We start from the raw sequence: 19,526 nt of genomic DNA on the forward strand, positions 1-19,526 counted from the left end.
CCCGGCCGGGAGGCGGTGCCGGAGCTGCCGCCGCGGGACTACGGCTCCCGGCCTGCCCCGCCGTGCCGTGCCGTGCCGTGCCGTGCCGTGCCCTGCCCTGCCCTGCCCCGCCGGCCGAGCCATGACGGAGATCCGCGGTGAGCGGGGCCCGGGGGGGCTCCTGTGCGGGGGGGCTGTCCCCAGCGCGGTGGGGACCCTGTGGGGATAGGAGGCCCTTGGGGGGCAGGTCACCCGCGCGGCCGAGGGACCCCCACGCCCCCTATATAACGATTTGAAATTGCACACGCACCCGGTCCGCACGCCCTGCGCCACACACACACCCTTCCCGCAGGGCTGGGGTCTGCCCGGCCGGGACCCCCCCTCCTGCCGCGGGGCCCGGGAGGGGTTTGGGGGGGCAGAGGGTTATTATTGTCTCTGTGTGTCCCGCCCCCAATTCTGGCTTCCCCCCGCAGTGTTCCCCCTTTCCTGCGTGGTGCAGAGTTACTCCTGGGGGAAGGTGGGGCTGGAGAGCGAGGTGGCCAGGCTGGTGGCCAGCAGTGACCCCCTTGCCCACATCCAGCCCGACCAGCCCTACGCCGAGGTGAGTGTCCCGCCGTGTGTCCATCGGACTGTGTGTCCGCCCATCCCATCCATCCGTCCATCCATCCATCCATCCCAGGTCCGGCCGGCTAGGGGTGGAGGTTGGGATGCGGGTCCCCTGCCTGTCCCTGGTCCCCTCGAGCCTCTGCGTGACTCAGCCCCCGTGGGAGCTGCCTTGGCCTCATCGATCGCTGCTGGGGCCAAGCAGCCTTGAGAAAAAAACAAGTCATCTCCGCTGGCTGCTCGGCTCAGGGGTCCGTCTGTCTGTCTCCCGTAGCTCTGGATGGGCGCGCACCCCCGGGGCGATGCCATTATCCGGGATAACCGCATCCCCCAAAAAACCCTGGGCCAGTGGATCGCTGCCAACCCTGCCTGCCTGGGGGCAAAGGTGAAGGATGCCTTCCAGGGTCACCTGCCCTTCCTCTTCAAGGTGCTGTCGGTCAACACTGCCCTCTCCATCCAGGCACACCCCAACAAGGTAGGGGGAGCACCCCGAGGATGGGGGGGGCAGCTCCGGCCAGCCCCCGTGTCCCTGGGGAGCTCACCCAGGTCCTCTGCCCTCCGCAGGAGCTGGCGGAGAAGCTGCACGCCCAGTTCCCTGAGCACTACCCCGACGCCAACCACAAGCCCGAGATGGCCATTGCTCTCACCCCCTTCGAGGGCTTGTGCGGCTTTCGGCCAGTGGAGGAGATCGTCTCCTTCCTCCAGAGTAAGGATGGTGAGGGAGGGGGGTCACAGGGGGCGGACCCCTGGTGCCACCTTTCCTTCCTGCAGGGGGTTCGGAGTGGGAGGCAGTGGCTGTGCAATGGTGGTGCTGGGCTCCCCGGCGGTGGGGGTGCTGGGCTCCCGGGCGGTGGGGATGCTGGGCTCTGGGGATGGGGGCGCTGGGCTCCCTGGCGGTGGGGTGACATGTGCTGGTCACCCCTGGCAGGCGTCCCCGAGCTGCGGGCGCTGATTGGGGAGGTGGCGGCGGAGCAGCTGGAGCGCAGCGGCAGCGATGACCCCCGCGGCGTCTCAGCTGCCCTCCGTGTCTGCTTCACCCGCCTGATGAAGAGTGAGAAGAAGTTCTTTGTCGACCAGTTGAACATGCTGGTGAAGAGGATCTCCCAGGAAGGTGGGTCCCCTCTGCCCGCCGCAGCCCTCCAGGACAGCTGGGGGGGGCTGTGTTTAGGGGAGGGGATGGGGCACCCCCCCAGCTCCCACCCTAGCATTGCGCCTGGTCTCTGCCCACACAGCGGCGGAAGGGAAGGACACGTCAGGGAGCAACGGGGACCTGCTGCTGCGGCTGCACTCCCAGTACCCAGGGGACATCGGCTGCTTCACCATTTATTTCCTCAACCTGGTGAGGCTGGAGCCAGGGGAAGCCATGTTCCTGGGAGCCAACGAGCCCCATGCCTACCTGCACGGAGGTGAGCACCATCGTGGGCTTTCCTAACCCTGCAAAGACCGTCCCCCAGGGTGGCCACGGTCTCCTGCAAGAGGTTGGACCCCCCACTGCCAGCCAGGGACGTGCAGGAGGGCTGGGGTGGGCTGACAGCGCTGCTTCATCCTCGCAGACTGCGTGGAGTGCATGGCATGCTCGGATAACACGGTGCGCGCCGGGCTCACCCCCAAATTCATCGACGTCCTCACCTTGTGCGAGATGCTCAACTACACGCCAGCACCCAGCAGCTCCAAGATCTTCCCGGCTACGCAGAGCCAGCTCGATCCCAGCATCTACCTCTATGACCCACCCGTGCCAGACTTCGCCATCATGAGGATAGAGGTGAGCAGCGAGGGGGACACTTTGGGGACGCAGAGGGAGACCCCAGCCTTCTGCCGCCTTGGCTGTGCTCGTGGTAGGACAGCTCGGTGTTGGCTGGGGTCACCTCGGCATGGGTTTGTTCACCCTCATAGCTCCAAGTGAGAATGGAGGGATGCAGGGGATGCTTGTGTCGGCCCCGGGCCGTGCTGCAGGCTCCTCTCCCTCCCCTGTTCCTGCTGCCTAGAGCTCGCTCACCTTCTCCAGCAGCTCTGGGCAGAGGGAGGACCGGGAAGAGGTCTTGATGGGGATGCAGCTTGGATGTTCTCAGCTAAGCCAAGGTCCCTGGATTTGGGCTGCTGCAGGCACAGGGTGGCCTGGGCACAGCAAAGGCTGCAGCAGGGTGGAAATGGGGACAACCCCCTCCAAAAAGAAGCAAAACTGGGGGAGTCTGAAGCTGCGGTGACCCTTTCCATTGCAGATCCCCGCCTCCATCAAGCTGTACCTCGTCTCCGCTGTGGACTCTGCCAGCATCTTACTGGTGATCCAAGGGACAGCCGTGGGCACCTCCACAGCTGCAGCCTCTGAAATGACTCTGCGTCGTGGCTCCGTGCTCTTCATCTCTGCTAATGAGAGCATCTCCCTCCACCTCTCCTCACCAGACGGGATGTTGCTCTTCCGAGCCTGCTGTCTCCTCTGAGCAGGACCTGGGCTGCTTCCCCCTGCATCACTCCACATTTGAGTAGATAGAAACTGGCCTGGGCAAAGTCATCTCGCTTGGAAGTTTCCCTTCCATCTGTTAAACCCCAAAACCAGCCTGCACCTGACATACAGAAAGAGCAATTCCACCAGTCGACTCCTCGGACGTGGCATGGAGCAGAGCAGGCAGAGGAAGAGCATCTCCCCTCGCAGCTTGTTAGCCACATCCCTGTAGCATCGTCCCCTCTGGGTGCTGCTGATGCCATAGGATGCACACTCCATATTTTTATATATTTTTTCCCCCTTCCTTCTTACCAAGAAGAGGGGGGAGGCCCGAGGTCTGCACCCTGGGTCTTGAGCATCTCTTGCCTGGCTTCTAGGAGCTGCTGCTCCCTCCTTTGAATGTGATGCTGAAGTTTTCTGCTGCTCCTGGGTGCCCGGTGGGCTCTTCCCAAGCCTGGCCGACGGCAAGCAGTCCTCTGAGCCCTGTCACCCCTCACCTGGCTGTAAAAGGGGGCTGCTTGGCAGGGTGATGGAGCTGGAGAGCCTTTGGTGCTGTGAATAAAGTGATGACTTTGTCCTTGGCACAGGGCAGTGTGGTGCAGGGAGCAGGAGGATGGGGAGAAGCACTGGTGTTTGCAGGGTCAGGGACTGGAGGAGGCTGGGGGTCACTCCAGCACCCCCACCCCAGCACCAGGTGTGACCTTCCCCACATCACCCTGCAGCACCATCAGCCCGGGCAACACAGTAGCTCCCCAGGGAAACGGGACAGTGGTGTAAAACTTGACCAGGGAAACCAGATCACTCCAAAAACCCTCCGGGGCCAGGGAAGGAGCCCTCCAGAGTGGCACTGCTGGGGGGAATGGGGCTGAGCCCCCCGCACAGCACCAACACACCTCTGAGTAATGAGATCGAGTTTATTGAGTGTTCCCTTTAACAACTAAAATACAAAAAACCGCAACAGTTCAGATCTCTAGACACGACGTATTTAAATAAGGTTTCTTCGTAAGAAGCTGATTGTCCTCTATGTAGCAGAGCAGGACGGTGACTTAAGGCAGCTTTGAAGGTTCACAGCTGGCACGGGGGGCTGGGCTGCCCCGCACCTGCATCAGCAGCTTTGGGGACAACTGCCACAAGCCACTCACTCCAAACCCAGAACTTCATGGGTCCCTGGAGAGATGGAAAGTTGGGAGGTCCCAGCGACAGCAGCTGGTGGATGTAACAAGTGCAGGAGCTCGAAGCTCAGCAGCCTGCCGGTGTCTGCTCCCTTGGGTTCCCCCAGCTTCTCTTCTCCATCAGAGCTGCAATCTTTGGCTCAGATCAGCCCAGGGTTTAGGAGGAGGGAACCCGGCAGCAATTAATTGCAAGCAGCACAAGATAAGTAAATGAAGCGGCGCTCTGCCAGCCTGTGCTGACCCCAGCCTCACTGGCTTGGTCTCAGCCTGCCAGGGAGGAGGGGTGACTAAAGCAGAAATAAATAGAAAAGGGGTCTCAGGGCTTCCCAGCCTGGTCCTGCACCGTGGCAGTTCGACCCCACAATCAACTGCCTCTTCATTAGGGAGGGCTGGGGAGCGCAGCCTGCGCCTGGGGACAGGTCCTGATCCTTGATGTGGCTCATTGCAGGAGGAAAAAAGGAGGTCAGGCAAACCGAAGAGCATTTGCTGCTGCACCTCCCCGTTCCTTCCCTTTACACGCCCATGGAGGTGCCCGGGCTCTGCCTCCCCTCCCTCCCCAGCGCAGCCAGGTGACAGGTCCCCTCCCGTGCCACCTCTCCCTGATATTGCTGAGTGTCAGGAAAAGTCCTTCGGGTGGGTTGGTTGGTGCTGCTCACCACCAGCAGCATCGCAGCATCACTCAGTTCTTGTGTCACTGTCCCAGCATGAGACACAGACGCCAACAGCCATCCCACAAGACAAAAAGTGCTGGCTTTTGACCTGTTCCTGCATGGTCCCGGCCGAGCGGCATTACTGGATCACACAGGAGAGATTTTCTCTGAAACAACAGGGGCAAGAAGAGGAGGCGACAGGTTTTGGGGGGATGAGATCCAGATCTTCATCATCGGGGACCTCATCGAGGTGGTACCCATCCTGCAGCAGCTGCCGGCTCAGGTCCTGGTTTACCTGCTGCCAGGGGGGACAAAGGAGGCAGAGCTGGTTAAAATTAGTCCCCGTTTAGCTAAAATTTAGGTCCCAGGGCTTGCAAAGAGCAGGCATGTGAGCAGGACAGGCATCGCATCCTCCCTCCAGGGCCGTTGTGTGTGGAGAAGCAGCACAACCAGAGCAGAGAAGGTAAAGACAAGACCAAAGAGCTTTTCCTGGGCTGCAGCACCCCGACACACACCCCATGCACCCCAAAACACCCCGCAGGCTGTGACACCCTTGTATGACGGAGCTTTTCAGCTGCCCCGCTACAGGGTCTGGGGACAGATGATGCTTTAGGTGCAAAGGGCAAAGCAGCGGCAGCCAGCTGGGGCTTGCAAAAGGGAGATTTGTGCACGGCTGAAACGCATCGGGCAGCAGAGGCAGTGGGTTGCAAAGCAGAGCTCTGCAGGATGGACACACACACATCCCATGGGGTGATGCTTCATCACAGCCCCTACACAGAGCCCTAAGGCATAAGCGGAACAAGGGAGGCCGCGGGAACCACATCGTCAGAGTCAAACCCCTGGACTTGCCTCGGCGGAGGAGTAGCCCGAGGAACATCTGGATCCCAGCTCCCCATCGCTAAGAGAAGAAGGAAACGGTCAGAGCCAGCTGGGAAGCGGCATCTTTGCTTGGGATGCAGACAAGGGAATCTCGGGGGGGAAAAAGGGAGCCAGCAGCATAATCCCGAGGGATTTAAATCTGGGGACAATGGGCGTGTTTTGCTGCTAAGAGATGCCCAGTGCAATCAGGGACACTCTACAAGTGACAAGGAAAATCGGTCCCCCCCCAAAAGCCAGCTCTGAGCCTGCAACAGCCCCCACCCAAAATCCTGGGATATTCATCCAGTCCCCACCTGTCCGAATCGAGGGAGACCAGGTTTTCATCCACCGTCTGGCTGAGCGCTGTGTAGCCCTTGTTAAACCTCACCGATCTGCAGGGAAGCAGAGGAGTGAGCCCGGAACAGATGTTTTGGTGCGGAAATGCAGCCACAGGGCTGCTGGACTGAGGAACTAGGGCAGGAATCCTGGTCCTGAATGTCCCTTGCCAGCCAGGCGTTGTCCCAGCTAAGAATAAATTCCACCTAAGCTCTAGACTTCCCGATGAGATCCTGAACACCAAACCATCCCCAAAACCATGAGGAGGAGCATGGCCCCTGCTAGAGCATCTCCTAACTTGTGCAGGAAAGGTGCAATCCTTTGGTCTATTGAATGCTTGCTGGCCACAACACAGCAGCAGACTAAGGTCCCAAACTCATTTTTTAATCCTCTGGAGTTTCCCAGTCTCCTCAAGGAACATGACAAATACATCTTGGGTAAAGAAAAACGGGATCAGACCTTTTAGCTGCCGGCTTCGGCTGGTGCGGCACGGGTCCCCCCAGCAGCCCCTGCCTTCGCAGCGCCGCCTTGGCCAGCTCGCGCTGCCGCTCTGAAAGCCAAGCACAGGGGCAGAGCTGAAAGCACCCAAATGCTCCCCAAGGGTCCTGGTTTTGGGGGGTTGGGGGCGCAGGGCAGGTTGGCCCTAAGGAGAGCATGGAGGCGTTGCGGTGCTTTCCATAGGCAACACCTATGCGTTGCTTTTTTTTAATGGGTTTTGGTTTTGTGGGTTTATCCCATCAAGGAGTAAAAAAGCTTTCAGTCACTGCCCTGGGTGAGAGGTGTCAATGACTCCCCAAATCCCGGCAGAGTCCCCGGGGTGTCACTTACGCAGCTTGGCCTGAATGGAAGGAGGCTTGCTCATGATGTACGGTCCCCTCTTCTCCACCGCATCCGCCGCCTTGCTCGGCCTCTTGCTGTCAGCCCAAATCAGCTAAAACAAGGGGAGAGCAGCGCCGTCAGCAGCACCTCTGGGCGGATGAATTAAACCGGAGTCAGCTCAAAGCATCTGGTTGTTCTGGGGAAAGGTGCCGGCAGCCGGCTGGGAGCTGGGAAGGGACGGCTCCTCCCAGCCCTGCGCCGTGGCCACAGGAGGGAGAGGAAGAGGAATAAGCAGATCTATTAGCAGATGAAGGGATTATTGGGAATGGCGATGCTAAAGTAAAAGCAGTTGCTTTGCGAGCCTAACTGCTGACCAGCAGCTTCTTTGCGAACCTGACTCCAGTAATACTCGGGAGAAAATGTGACGGAGAAGATTTAACTAGCAGGTTCATCAGATAAAATATAAAGATATTTTATTTTAATTTCTCCACAGGTTTTGAGCCTTTCAAGCTTCTTGCCATGCTTTAAGGAAAAGCCTCCCCTGCCTGTAAGGCACTTAGCGCCAAGGAGAGCCAGCACCGCTGAATGACACGGGGGGTGTGGAGGGGTGGAACTTCTATAAATACAATAACTAATGAAGAAAATAGAGGAAAAATCAGAAAATGGAAGTTGGGGGCATCAGTGTGGGAGGGACAGGGAATTAGAGGAAGCAGTTAATGAGGAAACAAGGCAGAAGGGCCCGGGGTGGTGACTGGAGAGCACAGCCAGGGTCAGCGTCAGTGTCTTACACTGGGATTAGCAGGGCAGAGCCTTCCGCGCGGGAGCCACGGTGTGCCGGGAGCCCGGGCAGCGGGATTAACCGGGCAGGCAGCAACCCCCTGCCCCTGCCCTGCATCCCTCTGTGTGTGCCGGACCCCCCCGTGCCCCCCCATACAGCCCCCCTGCACCTGCCCAGCGCTGGGCTAGCACGTGTGTGCCCCCCTACAGCCAGGTGTGCCCCCCCCATACTGCCCACACACACACACCCAGCCCCATAGCCACGATGTACAGACCCCATACAGCCCCCCCACACCTCCCAGCCCCATAGACACGATGTACAGACCCCATACAGCCCCCCCACGCCTCCCAGCCCCATAGACACGATGTACAGACCCCATACAGCCCCCCCACGCCTCCCAGCCCCATAGCCACGATGTACAGACCCCATACAGCCCCCCCACGCCTCCCAGCCCCATAGCCACGATGTACAGACCCCATACAGCCCCCCCACGCCTCCCAGCCCCATAGCCACGATGTACAGACCCCATACAGCCCCCCCACGCCTCCCAGCCCCATAGCCACGATGTACAGACCCCATACAGCCCCCCCACGCCTCCCAGCCCCATAGCCACGATGTACAGACCCCATACAGCCCCCCCACGCCTCCCAGCCCCATAGCCACGATGTACAGACCCCATACAGCCCCCCCACGCCTCCCAGCCCCATAGCCACGATGTACAGACCCCATACAGCCCCCCCACGCCTCCCAGCCCCATAGCCACGATGTACAGACCCCATACAGCCCCCCCACGCCTCCCAGCCCCATAGCCACGATGTACAGACCCCATACAGCCCCCCCACGCCTCCCAGCCCCATAGCCACGATGTACAGACCCCATACTGCCCCCCCACGCCTCCCAGCCCCATAGCCACGATGTACAGACCCCATAAAGCCCCCCCACGCCTCCCAGCCCCATAGCCACGATGTACAGACCCCATAAAGCCCCCCCACGCCTCCCAGCCCCATAGCCACGATGTACAGACCCCATACAGCCCCCCCACGCCTCCCAGCCCCATAGCCACGATGTACAGACCCCATAAAGCCCCCCCACGCCTCCCAGCCCCATAGCCACGATGTACAGACCCCATAAAGCCCCCCCACACCTCCCAGCCTCATAGCCACGATGTACAGACCCCATACAGCCCCCCCACGCCTCCCAGCCCCATAGACACGATGTACAGACCCCATACTGCCCCCCCCCCCCTCCCAGCCCCATAGCCACGATGTACAGACCCCATAAAGCCCCCCCACGCCTCCCAGCCCCATAGACACGATGTACAGACCCCATACAGCCCCCCCACGCCTCCCAGCCCCATAGCCACGATGTACAGACCCCATACAGCCCCCCCACGCCTCCCAGCCCCATAGCCACGATGTACAGACCCCATACAGCCCCCCCACGCCTCCCAGCCCCATAGCCACGATGTACAGACCCCATACTGCCCCCCCACGCCTCCCAGCCCCATAGACACGATGTACAGACCCCATACTGCCCCCCCCACCTCCCAGCCCCATAGCCACGATGTACAGACCCCATAAAGCCCCCCCACGCCTCCCAGCCCCATAGCCACGATGTACAGACCCCATAAAGCCCCCCCACGCCTCCCAGCCCCATAGCCACGATGTACAGACCCCATACAGCCCCCCCACGCCTCCCAGCCCCATAGCCACGATGTACAGACCCCATACAGCCCCCCCACGCCTCCCAGCCCCATAGCCACGATGTACAGACCCCATACAGCCCCCCCACGCCTCCCAGCCCCATAGCCACGATGTACAGACCCCATACAGCCCCCCCACGCCTCCCAGCCCCATAGCCACGATGTACAGACCCCATACAGCCCCCCCACGCCTCCCAGCCCCATAGCCACGATGTACAGACCCCATACTGTCCCACAGCCCCCAGCCACGTGCCCCACACAGCTCCATGACCCCCAGCCCCCCCGGCCCCGCACGTACCCCCGGGCCCCGCCACGCGCTGGCTCTGCCCACAGCGGGACCGGCCCCAGCCCCGGCTCCGCCGCCGCCCGTCGCCATGGCCGCCCTCGCCCCGCCCCTGCCCCGCCCCTCGCCCGCCCAGCCAATGGGAGGCGGGGAGGCGGAGCGCCCCCGCGCCGCGCATGCGGAGCGTGCCCGGACCCCGGGCCAGCCGGATCCCGGGACCGCCGGGACTGCCAGATACCAGACTCCCAGGCACCGGGACCACCACACTACTGGGGCAGCTGGGACACCAGACGTCCGGCCCATCAGATACTGGGGCAGCTGGATACGGGCGCCTCCAGGACAGCCAGATGCCAGACACCAGGACCACCAGACACCTGGGACCACTGGGACACAGCAGTGGGTGTCCCTGCTGTGACCCCACTGTGCGACAGGGAACCGCTTCCCTGCACAGATTCCCCTTTTCCTAAAAAATGCCCTTTTTCTGGAGGCAGCTGGAAATAATAAAATATTTTCCTTTTTCTTCCCCTTTTTTTGTTGCCAAACCCCTGCCTGCACCAGAACAGAGGTGGTAAACAGGGTCTTCAGAGCAACGTCTATTCTGGAACAGATCACCAGCCCCACTGGACACCAGCAAAAGCCCACCCCTTGCAGGAGCCTCCCACCCACCTTGGAGGCTTCTTAAGCCCCAACTTTGTCACAGGGAAATTGTTGCTCAAGGGCAGGGGGAGCTTTGCAAGTACTTGTTGGTGTCCTCCTCCCCAAAGGGGTGTGTACCAGAGGGTCACCATGCCCTCCAGGTCCTTTCTCTTCCCAAAGGTGGAGCCAGGAGCTTGGGCAAAGCCACCCCATGCCAGGATTTATAGCCGCCTACTCTCTTGGGAAAGCACATTGTTTCTTCCTTTTCCCCATAAAAGCAAAAAAATAATCACACAAGCCACCACTACCACATCAGTCAAACCAGTTTTTCCTTTATTAGGTCCAACTTCACATCACATACATTGTGACTCAATAAAGGAAGTTATTTCAAATAAGGTAATACGTTAACATTTGTGTCTCCAGGCAACTGTGTACAATCAGGTAAGCACTGGTAAAATGCTCGAGTAATGCACCTGGAACAGAAAAGAATAAAGAACAGAAAAAACGTTAAAGCAGCAGCCCAGTATCTTCACAGAGTTTCCATGGGGTCTCAGATCAGTTACTCCACTGCTTGCTTTTAAGCTCAAGGACCCATTTAATCACACTCAGCCCCCAAGAGGCATTCCCAGCACAGCTGCCTCACCGTTCCCTTGCACCAAGACATCATATCCCAGGGCAAGGGGGAGGGTAGGGACTTAAACGATCGAGAATTAAGTACTATTTGCCATCTGACCCCCCACACCTCTATTCTGAGTATTAAAAAAAAAAAAAGAATATGACATGGGCCATCTCCTGAAGAATGTTAGACTGCCTTACCTAACTTCACTTCCATGAGGATTTTTATGTAGGGCTTAATTTTAGTCTGGGGTTCAAGTACATTCAGCCTTGCCTATACTTAATGAGAGATCCTCATTTATCAGAGAAATCGCTGTTTAGTAACAACACCTTCATATGCTGCAGCTCACATAAGAGGCTGGTACTTATGACTGAGATCTACATGTCTTAGTTACAGTTGTTTTCAAGTTTAGAAAGCATTCAGAAGTTCAGCTGTAAAAAACCAGTAAAACCAGTGGCTTTCTAAGACTTGAGGCTGCTGGAATCAGCATGAAATATTACATGCCCTGCTCCTGAATTATCAATTGAGGCTAAAGGATATTCTGCACACAGGTCAGCTAAGCTCTGGCTACACTACAGCTGATGTGTTTATTCTGTAAGCAAAGCACCCTTTAATGTAACGTTTAATTACACTAAAAGATGCTATTTTAAGTGTAACATGAAGAAACTTCAGTGTTGCTGGATGACTACCATTAGTGGGGCCTATTTTCTAGCATAACCTAGTAATTAGTATCTCCCAGTTTTCTAAATTGGCTAGACTGCGACAATAAAATGAAAGTTTGTGCATTTCCAGTGGAAATGATCCTGCCGTTTGCTAAAAATGCTTCTGCGGACAAGGTGACAAGGAGCAAAGGTCAACAACACGCTGCCAACAAAGTGCTGCAATACCCATTGTCTTGGCAACTGCTATCTAGAAATTTCTGGGAGGTTGCCAACCACCCTACCCCTTCTCAAGCAACTGCACTGTTCTTTTTTTAAGCCTTCTTTGAAAAGGGTTAGTGCCTTTCCAAGGAGACCTGCAGTGACATGAGATACTTGAAGAACCACATTACAAGCTTGAAATTCACAGCCTTTCACAGACCCATGAAGGCAAGGAAGAGGACTCTGGCAGGAGAGTTTTAGGGTACAGGAGTCCCATGCAAGAGTCTCAGAAGCAAGGACATCCCTTACCAATAAGGTCTATGCTTTGTCCAGGCCCAGTTCCTCTGGAGTGGAGATTCCCAGTTCACTCAAAGTTGGTCTAAGTTCCTGGATAACGTAAGGATAGATTTCCTTGTGAGGTCCTGCCTTGTCCTAAATAAAAAGGAACGGTGTTATTTCGACAGCAAGCTGTTGTTAAGGTCAGGTTTGCAATCAAGACGTGTTCACAAATGTGTCTATGGCCTGATCCACCAACTGCTCATGAAAGTAGCTCCTGCAGGACAGGAGAGCATGGCCCAGCTCCACCTGCATGTCAAGTAAACAAGACCTGTATACAGCTACACTGGAAAGTCCTCCTACCATTGACTGTGGCTGCAGAGCACCCCAGAATAATACTGAGCTCCCCTTCAGGGGATTTGCAGATTATTCTTAACACCTGACACCTTTCCCTCATTTAACATCACGCTGATGTGACCCGTGACTTGTGCCAGACCACACAAAACTCAAAGCGGAGCCAGGCTCAAGCTCCTTCAACAGGAGATGCTTTGCAAACCATCCCAAATACCACTTACACCTTAGGAAACAGAATGAAAATGATATCCAATCAGTAAAATGGGAAAAATAAAATCAGCTTTTGGGCAGAGCTGGGAGAAAATTTAACTTGCTCGGAAATCAGAGGAAAAACATCACTCCTTGAGTAATATTTACGTGGAGCTCCACAAAGAGCATATACCTGTCTCCAGGTTCTGATAAACTGAGTTGTCCCCTAGATGGTGGGGACAAAAGACAGGAGAAAAAAATAAGAGAGTTAAGAAAAACATATGAAGGTTCTTCCATTGGTCTTATGTCTCTAAAACCATTAAAAAACTTCCACTATTACAGAAGAATACAGAAAGCAGAAGTGGCAAACTGGGAAGCAACTGATTGTGGAGTAAAGTTTGAAGTGTGTATTTGACAGCTAGCAGCAAAGACCTCCACACCAGTCCTCACTTGTGGCAAAAACCAGTTGGAAGAGCACAGCTGGCTTCTACAACTGAAATAGAACGCCGGCCTCCATCCCCACCCCCTTTAACTCCCTGTTAAATGAAGGCTGGACTCAGGTTTCAAGGTGCTAGTTTATGTTATTTTTCAAGCCTATGCTGCTTCCTGAGTTACTACTCCCAGCCAGCTCAGTATTCATACCTTTTAAGAAGCCAGTAAGGTGCCTTCATTTGAGATATTTCTAGTAATGCTTATTAAAAAAAAAAAAGAAAAATCCTTAAAGACTTTCCCACCAGAGTCAGCATCAAGAAAGGAAAACATGAACGTAAGAATGCTTTACTTGAAGCTGTGCTGTTGAGTACTCTGACCTCAAAATAATTATTTCAAGTCACTGAGCACATGCTCGTAACAAAGCTATTGATTCTGGCAGCAGGAAACAGTGGTTTCCCTTTGCACCACTAAGAGTAAGCCAAGAAAAACTCTTCTGCTGCTGGGCTCTCGGCAGTGCGAACACAGCAGTTACACCCTAGGCTGCCATTCCACTCACCTTTACAACTTCTAAAATGCGGACGGCACTGGCAAAGTCATTTAACCGTCTGCATGCCCTCAGAGCTGCATCGATGATTTTTGGTTCCGGAACCAGGTCATAACCCACAAGTGTGTTTATGCCTGTAAATATAAGGAAATGTCAAAAGGAAACTGGCATCAGCTCATCACGCTACCAAAAGAAACCTGCCAAGCATTACTTTGCTCTCTCGTAAAAGAATAAAGTACTACCAGAACACCAGTCCCTACTAGAAGCTGATCGCAACTTTCACTGCTATTTTGGGGACACACACATCCCCCCCCCCGCCCCCAAGGATTTTCTTTTGCTTTCCTCCCTCTCACTTTTGCTCACTGATGTAGATTTTAAGTAGATTCAATGAAATCCCAGTGGGCCAGTTCTATCCAATCTCCCAACAGGAGTCAAGTGTCTGCACCACAGCACATCAGCTATGAAATCTTTAATAAACCCAAATTACTTCATTCCTACAGGTGTTAACGCAACTGGAACTTGAGCTGCTTTCTATTCCCTCCCTCTCCTTTCCAAGGGAAGAGCCCAACACCTTGTCATCCAGGTGATGCTGGAATGATCCCTCTGGCTGCCAAACACATTTTTAGGCCCCAGTTGGGGTATTTTAATGGGACCTGGCAACTCCACAGCAAATAACAACTGGAGACAACCAGGCAAACAGCCTACAGCGTGTTATGGCCAAGCCAGTAAGTCAAAGACCAAAGAAAAATGTGTGTGGTTACACACCAAGCAACAGCTGAACTCGAATACACTTTCCTCAGACCAAACATTTCTCTCCCTCCCACCCAGGTGTTAAAATGCATGTTCTGGGCTACTAAAACTTGCAAAGCCTGGACTCCCACTGTCTTATACCCCTGCTCTCCCTCACTGTGTGTGCTGTGGTTCCTTCTGACCTGCTTGTTTGGTTGGTGAGGTGCCATCACCTGCAGCACCAGGCTCAGAGCTGAGCAGACGGCAGCATGCCAACCACAAGCACATGCAGAGCAGCCAGATAACTCAGAACAAATAAGGCTCACACAGTGCCTTGCCCCAGCTGAGTATTTACAGGATTGCTCTCCTACACCGAACTCCCAGTTTTCACTATTTCTGGTCTCCAACAGCAAAGTAAAAATAAGTTGTTATTTCTGGTCACGAAACTATTACAAACCAGTTATATTTACTCCGTGTTACTGCCCCCTTTTCACTCAACATACCTTTCCTGAGCTCCCAGGCATCAATATCTGGCTTGTTGAAATACGTCACCCAGCGAGCATCGAATTCTTCATCTGATTCTTGTGACCCATGAGAGTAGCAGCGGGCATGCAGTACAGCTGAACGCAAAAAGAACCGAAGAGACTTTGAACAAACAGAAATAACTGCATTTTTAGTCCTGACCAAGAGACCAAAAGCCATAAAATACATATTTCACTCACTACAGTCAGTCTGGATGAGACCTCAGCCTGGATAAGCACTGGATGAATACAGCTTATTAAGTATCGGTTGGGTTTTTTGTGTCAAAGTGGGTATTTTCTGTTCTACATCAGACTTCTGAAGTGTTCCCAGACCCTTTGGTCAGAACAGGATTACTTAATGACAGGGGGAAATGCAAGAGAAAAACAATTCTGTGAAACCAGTCCTTAAGAGAATTTTTCTGGGATCCCAGTTTCTATAACATACAAGAATTTTCCATCTCCCCAGAGCCAAGCAAGTCAGAAAAATGTAACATACACATGCTTCATCAACAAGACACTGAAGCAGCACAATCGTTCTGTTCCCTACATTCAATCCTTCTCAAAACCACAAGACTTGTCCATGCAGCGAGTTTAGCTGGGTGAATCAGTTTTGCAGTAGCATTCCTGCCAGAAATAAAACCCTATACCCTATTAGTATACCCATCCACTTCAGATGAATATTCCGGTTTCTTCTGGAGTAACTTCCTACTCCTGAAATTGCTCCATAACCGATTTTGTAATCCAGGAAAAGCAGATTTCCCAACCAACAGACTGACTTTGATGGATGACTCAATAGCAATGAGCTGCAGGTCTTTGATTCCAGCACAAGTTCAGAGCTGATGAAGGCCCATTTTAAAGTGGTTTTAGGAATCTGTGCAAAATGACATGAGCTCAACTATAAAGGCTCTCAAAAGCAAAGGGATGAGAGCTATTTCTTCCAACAGGCTACTGAAGGGTTGAAGGAGAAAAAAAATAATAATAAAAAAAAAAACCTGCTGTCTCTGCACCTATCCAAGATAAAACTCCTGGATTCAAGGTTGTAATTGCATTAGTATTTGATAATTAATAAAGCAGAGAAGTCGATTGTACTCCAACGGACAAATAAGGCTGGTATGATTCTGAACTCATTTCTTCCCTCAACACTACTCTTTTATCACAAATTGTTTTTTTTCATTTGCGTGTCTTGTCTTTTTCAACCCACAAAGGTTGGAACAGTTTTTCAAAAGGAACCAAAACCTAGGGCACAGCCAGCCCCACTCACATCAGAGCTGTGCTGGGTCCTCCCTGCAAAGTCCGAGCGCTCTGCAAGCTGCCTTACCAGCAGAACACAAGCCTGGCAAGAGACCACCTCCTCTCCCTGATGGCAATTTCACTCCACTCATATTTGCAGAGAGGTCGTACACCAGATATGACCTTGCCAGTCTGAAGCTCCGCTTCAGAGGAAGTCAGATATAGCTAGTTACTTTTTCCTACTTCACCTAGCATGAACTGCTCATACTGACCCATTACAAAGCTTTAAATAAAGGAAGAAATCCCCAAACTGGGTTGCATTTTCATCTTTCCCAGATAGACTTTTCTACTTTGAAGATCACAGCAAACAGCATACTGCGAACCAGCATCCTAATTCTACATAAAATACAGTGGAGCAATCCACAGCGGTTTCAAGGAGTATCCTCAGTCTCATTAGCTGTCAGCCCAATCAGAACGCAATCCAGATTTTTAATAAAATTTAACATGGTCCAGCATTTCAGCTGCAATTCTGGTTTATGCAATCCCTCCCAAAACATGAAAATATCTTCATTTATCTACGTAAGGGAAAAGTAAACAACAGGCCAAGTCAGAATCATAATGCTCTTTTGCTGTTCTATAGGGAGATTCCCCATCCTCTCCCCAGCTCCAAAACCCACCTTTGACCCCGCTCTCTCCAATAAATCACGTGCACAGCTGATAGCAGAGCAAGAGCACTCCCCTTTAAATGCTCCTGCACCCAGGCAGGGAGCGAGCAGACGCTGCTGAAAGGCCCTCAGATGCTGGCCCATTTGGGGGAAAATACTTTTTTTCTTAATCACAGAGAAAAAGAGAAATAGCAGGTTTCAGTTTGAGAAAGACCTAGTTTGAAGCTCTCAAATGCCATCTCTATGTTGATAAAGTAAAGTCTTTTTCCATTGAGTGCTCAACAAAACCCTTCCCTTTAGTCTTAAAGGACTGACTCAGTTAAAACTAAAAGGATCCTGAAGAAAAATAAAAAAGACCACAAGAATCTGAACTCTGGATTTCCAGGATGCATTTTTCAATTGCTGCTATGTTTCTTTCAAACCCTTTGTCTTCCATCCTAGAACATTTATGTATCGGAGAGCAGGCTCTGCGAGCCTCTCTGGCAAAGCAGAGGGGCTGCAGGAGTGAGCCTGGTGCCTTGCCTTTCAGTGGGGTCCCTCAAGGTCACTGTCACACACACGCTGCATATATGACAGCTGAACCACACCAACCCAGCCGTGTGAAGATTCCCAACTCACGGAAGAAGCAAAGGGCAAGTATGTTTGCAGAGGCGCGTTTTCAAGAGAACTCAACAAACTTCGAGAAGCCAGGAGGCTAAAGTCACCTAACATTATGCAAAGGGGTGTTAAATCTTCCTGGAGCGTCAGAATTTGTCAGCTTTCCCTGTTAATGAGCACAGAAGAAAAACAAACATCAAGAGGAGCATTAATTTACAGAAAAAAGATGGGCAGTGAGAAGCCCAGGAGTGCAAACACATTACAGGCAGAACATTTTGCAGCATTATTTAATGTAAACCTAAAGCCACAGGCACGTGAGGTGGCCCCAGCGTGTCAGATCTGCCGAAACATAAACCGCCGGGGCCAGGAGCAAAGGCGAGGAGGGTCAGAAGTGTTAAGCGAGGCGTTTGTAAGACAAGACCTTGGAGAAGAAGAACACGAGCCCGCGCGGACGGAGAGCAGCCAGCATTCAGCAGGAGCGCAAAGGAACTGCGGGCAAAGAATTTTAATGGATATAAAAGGAAAATGGGGGGGGGGGGGGGGGGGGAGAAGTATGAAAGAAGTCCTAGCGTGCAGACAGAATGACCACAACTGATTTCTTCCCGTTTTTTAAAAATCGCAGCCGTATGCTCGCCGTTGCAAGTATTTGACTCAGCGGTGCTGCAGGAGAGGCATGCACAGGCCTCCCAATGCTGTCACCCTGATGGGTGCCTGCTAATTAGCTTTTAATTGGGACAACAGGCCCTGCAGCCCGGGTGCTTTCGCTCTGCTTCCAGGCAGGCACCGCGCTGCCTGCGGCTGCTCTCCCTCCCGTTCCGATAAACTGGGGGGTTAATGGGGGGGCGGGCTGGGGCAGGGCCGCCCCGGTGCCCCCCGGGGCCGGGCTGCGCAGGTCACCGCCGACCTCCGTCAATGTCACCTTGGCGGGCGACCCGGGGACAGCGCCGCCGCCCGCCCCGCCGCCGCCCCCGGGAAGGGGCCCAGCGCCCCGCAGGAACCGGCGGGGCCGGGGGCGGCGGGGGGGTAGCGGGGGCGGCGGGAGCGGGGCCGCGGCCCGGCCCGCGCACTAGGCCGCAGGGGCGGCCTGCCCTCGAGTGACGCCGCCGGGTCATCGCAAGGACACGGCGCCAGCCGGGCCGGGCCCCGCCGCCTCCCGCCCACCGGGGCCGGACCCCTCAGGGCCGGGCCGAGCCAAACCGGGCTGGGGTCGTGGCAGGCGGGAGGAAAGACGCGGGCGGCCGCTCACCTGCGGGGCCGGCGGGCCGGCGGACGGCTGCGCGGAGGCCGGAGACAGCGCAGCGGCGGAGGAGCGCGGCGGCGGCGGGCAGCATGGCGGCGGGGAGGCAGCACCGGGCAGCGGGGGCGCGCGCCGCTCGCTCCTGGCACCGGCAGCGCGAGGAAGGTACGGCGGCGCCGCAGGGACACGCCGCGCCGGGGCGGGAGGCGGGCGGGGCGCGGGGCGGGGCCGGCCGCCATTTTGTGTGTGTGCCGCCCTCAGCCGCCCTGAGGCGGCGGGCCCGCCGCCCGGCTGAGTGGCCGCGCTGGGCGCCTCGGGGGGATCGCTACGGGGCGATTGCTAGCTGGTCTTAGTGGTGTTATTTTGTGCTCAGAGGGAAAGTCATCTAAAGCTTGTGGTCGCTGAGGCGGCCGTTGTGTGGGTGAGTAATTAAACTCTCCCTGTGAGGGAAGTACATGGAGGTTCGGTGGTCAGTCAGCTGTAGCTGTAGGGTCGACTATCTGGGACCCTTTAAAAGACTCTAAAACGCCCAGAAGAAGCGTGTTTGACGTTTAATCAATCTAGTGCTGCCTACTGAATAGGACTTTCCCAAGAAATGTGATGCATAAACATAAGCGTAGGCTATATAATTCTGCTTGAATGAACGATACAGCATGCATGTTAGGTGGAGTGAGTCCCCCATGCATCCAGCTGTGTGATAAAAGAATACCCACTTCTTCATGCTGCATTAGTGTTCAGGGGTTTCTTATTCCTGATCTTGGTGACATGGCTGCCATTGCCCGTGTGTGGCCTGGCAGCCCTGTTAGCCAAGGTGGTGGAGCATGGCTTGGGGAGGCGAGGGAGGCCCTTCCCTGGCCCTGCCCGCCATGGCTGTGTGCTGCCAGCTCCTGTGAGGGAACAGCACCCGGCTCCTTCCCGTGAGGGGAAAATGGGGGGCCCAGCCCGGCTTTGGCTGCAGCATCCCGCAGCTCTCCAAGGCTTGCTGTGGCTCTGCCCCAGGGCCAGGCCTGGCACCCGGGA

At 55.0% G+C, this 19,526-nt stretch overlaps 3 protein-coding genes across 5 annotated transcripts; 1 reads left to right on the forward strand and 2 right to left on the reverse strand.

Annotated features, from left to right (window-relative positions):
- The first annotated feature begins 4 nt into the window (after window positions 1–4).
- MPI (mannose phosphate isomerase) lies at window positions 5–3,733 on the forward strand. 2 transcript variants are annotated; one of them, XM_037395679.1, is made up of 8 exons: window positions 5–137; window positions 453–580; window positions 857–1,057; window positions 1,147–1,288; window positions 1,511–1,693; window positions 1,815–1,988; window positions 2,136–2,344; window positions 2,802–3,733. In XM_037395679.1, exons 1-8 carry the CDS (start codon window positions 122–124, stop codon window positions 3,018–3,020), a joined length of 1,272 nt encoding a protein of 423 aa, XP_037251576.1. In that variant the 5' UTR covers window positions 5–121; the 3' UTR covers window positions 3,021–3,733. The 2 variants fall into 2 exon arrangements, with proteins under 2 accessions (XP_037251576.1, XP_037251577.1); XM_037395680.1 differs by lacking the exon at window positions 453–580 and having other exon boundaries at window positions 20–137.
- A 185-nt stretch (window positions 3,734–3,918) lies between these two features.
- FAM219B (family with sequence similarity 219 member B) lies at window positions 3,919–9,741 on the reverse strand. Its single transcript, XM_037395681.1, has 6 exons — window positions 9,636–9,741; window positions 6,867–6,969; window positions 6,498–6,588; window positions 6,017–6,094; window positions 5,694–5,742; window positions 3,919–5,142 (listed from the first exon to the last, which is right to left on the reverse strand). Exons 1-6 carry the CDS (start codon window positions 9,711–9,713, stop codon window positions 4,984–4,986), a joined length of 558 nt encoding a protein of 185 aa, XP_037251578.1. The 5' UTR covers window positions 9,714–9,741; the 3' UTR covers window positions 3,919–4,983.
- An 827-nt stretch (window positions 9,742–10,568) lies between these two features.
- On the reverse strand, window positions 10,569–18,642 carry LOC119151337 (cytochrome c oxidase subunit 5A, mitochondrial). 2 transcript variants are annotated; one of them, XM_037395151.1, is made up of 5 exons: window positions 18,516–18,642; window positions 14,760–14,876; window positions 13,540–13,661; window positions 12,042–12,164; window positions 10,569–10,729 (listed from the first exon to the last, which is right to left on the reverse strand). In XM_037395151.1, exons 1-4 carry the CDS (start codon window positions 18,598–18,600, stop codon window positions 12,051–12,053), a joined length of 438 nt encoding a protein of 145 aa, XP_037251048.1. In that variant the 5' UTR covers window positions 18,601–18,642; the 3' UTR covers window positions 10,569–10,729; window positions 12,042–12,050. The 2 variants fall into 2 exon arrangements, with proteins under 2 accessions (XP_037251048.1, XP_037251049.1); XM_037395152.1 differs by lacking the exon at window positions 18,516–18,642 and adding an exon at window positions 15,274–15,292.
- Between the last annotated feature and the right edge of the window lie 884 nt (window positions 18,643–19,526).

This window comes from Falco rusticolus, chromosome 7 (genome assembly GCF_015220075.1).
Source record: "Falco rusticolus isolate bFalRus1 chromosome 7, bFalRus1.pri, whole genome shotgun sequence".
Lineage (NCBI taxonomy): Eukaryota > Metazoa > Chordata > Aves > Falconiformes > Falconidae > Falco > Falco rusticolus.

Coding starts and splice junctions, on each gene's coding strand:
- MPI (XM_037395679.1), top strand. Junction 581..856: donor CCGACCAGCCCTACGCCGAG/GTGAGTGTCCCG, acceptor TGTCTCCCGTAG/CTCTGGATGGGCGCGCACCC. Junction 1,989..2,135: donor CCATGCCTACCTGCACGGAG/GTGAGCACCATC, acceptor TCATCCTCGCAG/ACTGCGTGGAGTGCATGGCA.
- FAM219B (XM_037395681.1), bottom strand. CDS start 9,713: ATGGCGACGGGCGGCGGCGGAGCCGGGGCTGGGGCCGGTCCCGCTGTG. Junction 6,589..6,866: donor TTCCATTCAGGCCAAGCTGC/GTAAGTGACACC, acceptor CTTGGCTTTCAG/AGCGGCAGCGCGAGCTGGCC. Junction 5,743..6,016: donor GTCTCCCTCGATTCGGACAG/GTGGGGACTGGA, acceptor TTCTTCTCTTAG/CGATGGGGAGCTGGGATCCA.
- LOC119151337 (XM_037395151.1), bottom strand. CDS start 18,600: ATGCTGCCCGCCGCCGCCGCGCTCCTCCGCCGCTGCGCTGTCTCCGGC. Junction 14,877..18,515: donor CCGGCCCGCCGGCCCCGCAG/GTGAGCGGCCGC, acceptor TTTTGCGTTCAG/CTGTACTGCATGCCCGCTGC. Junction 13,662..14,759: donor TGCCTGGGAGCTCAGGAAAG/GTATGTTGAGTG, acceptor TTATATTTACAG/GCATAAACACACTTGTGGGT.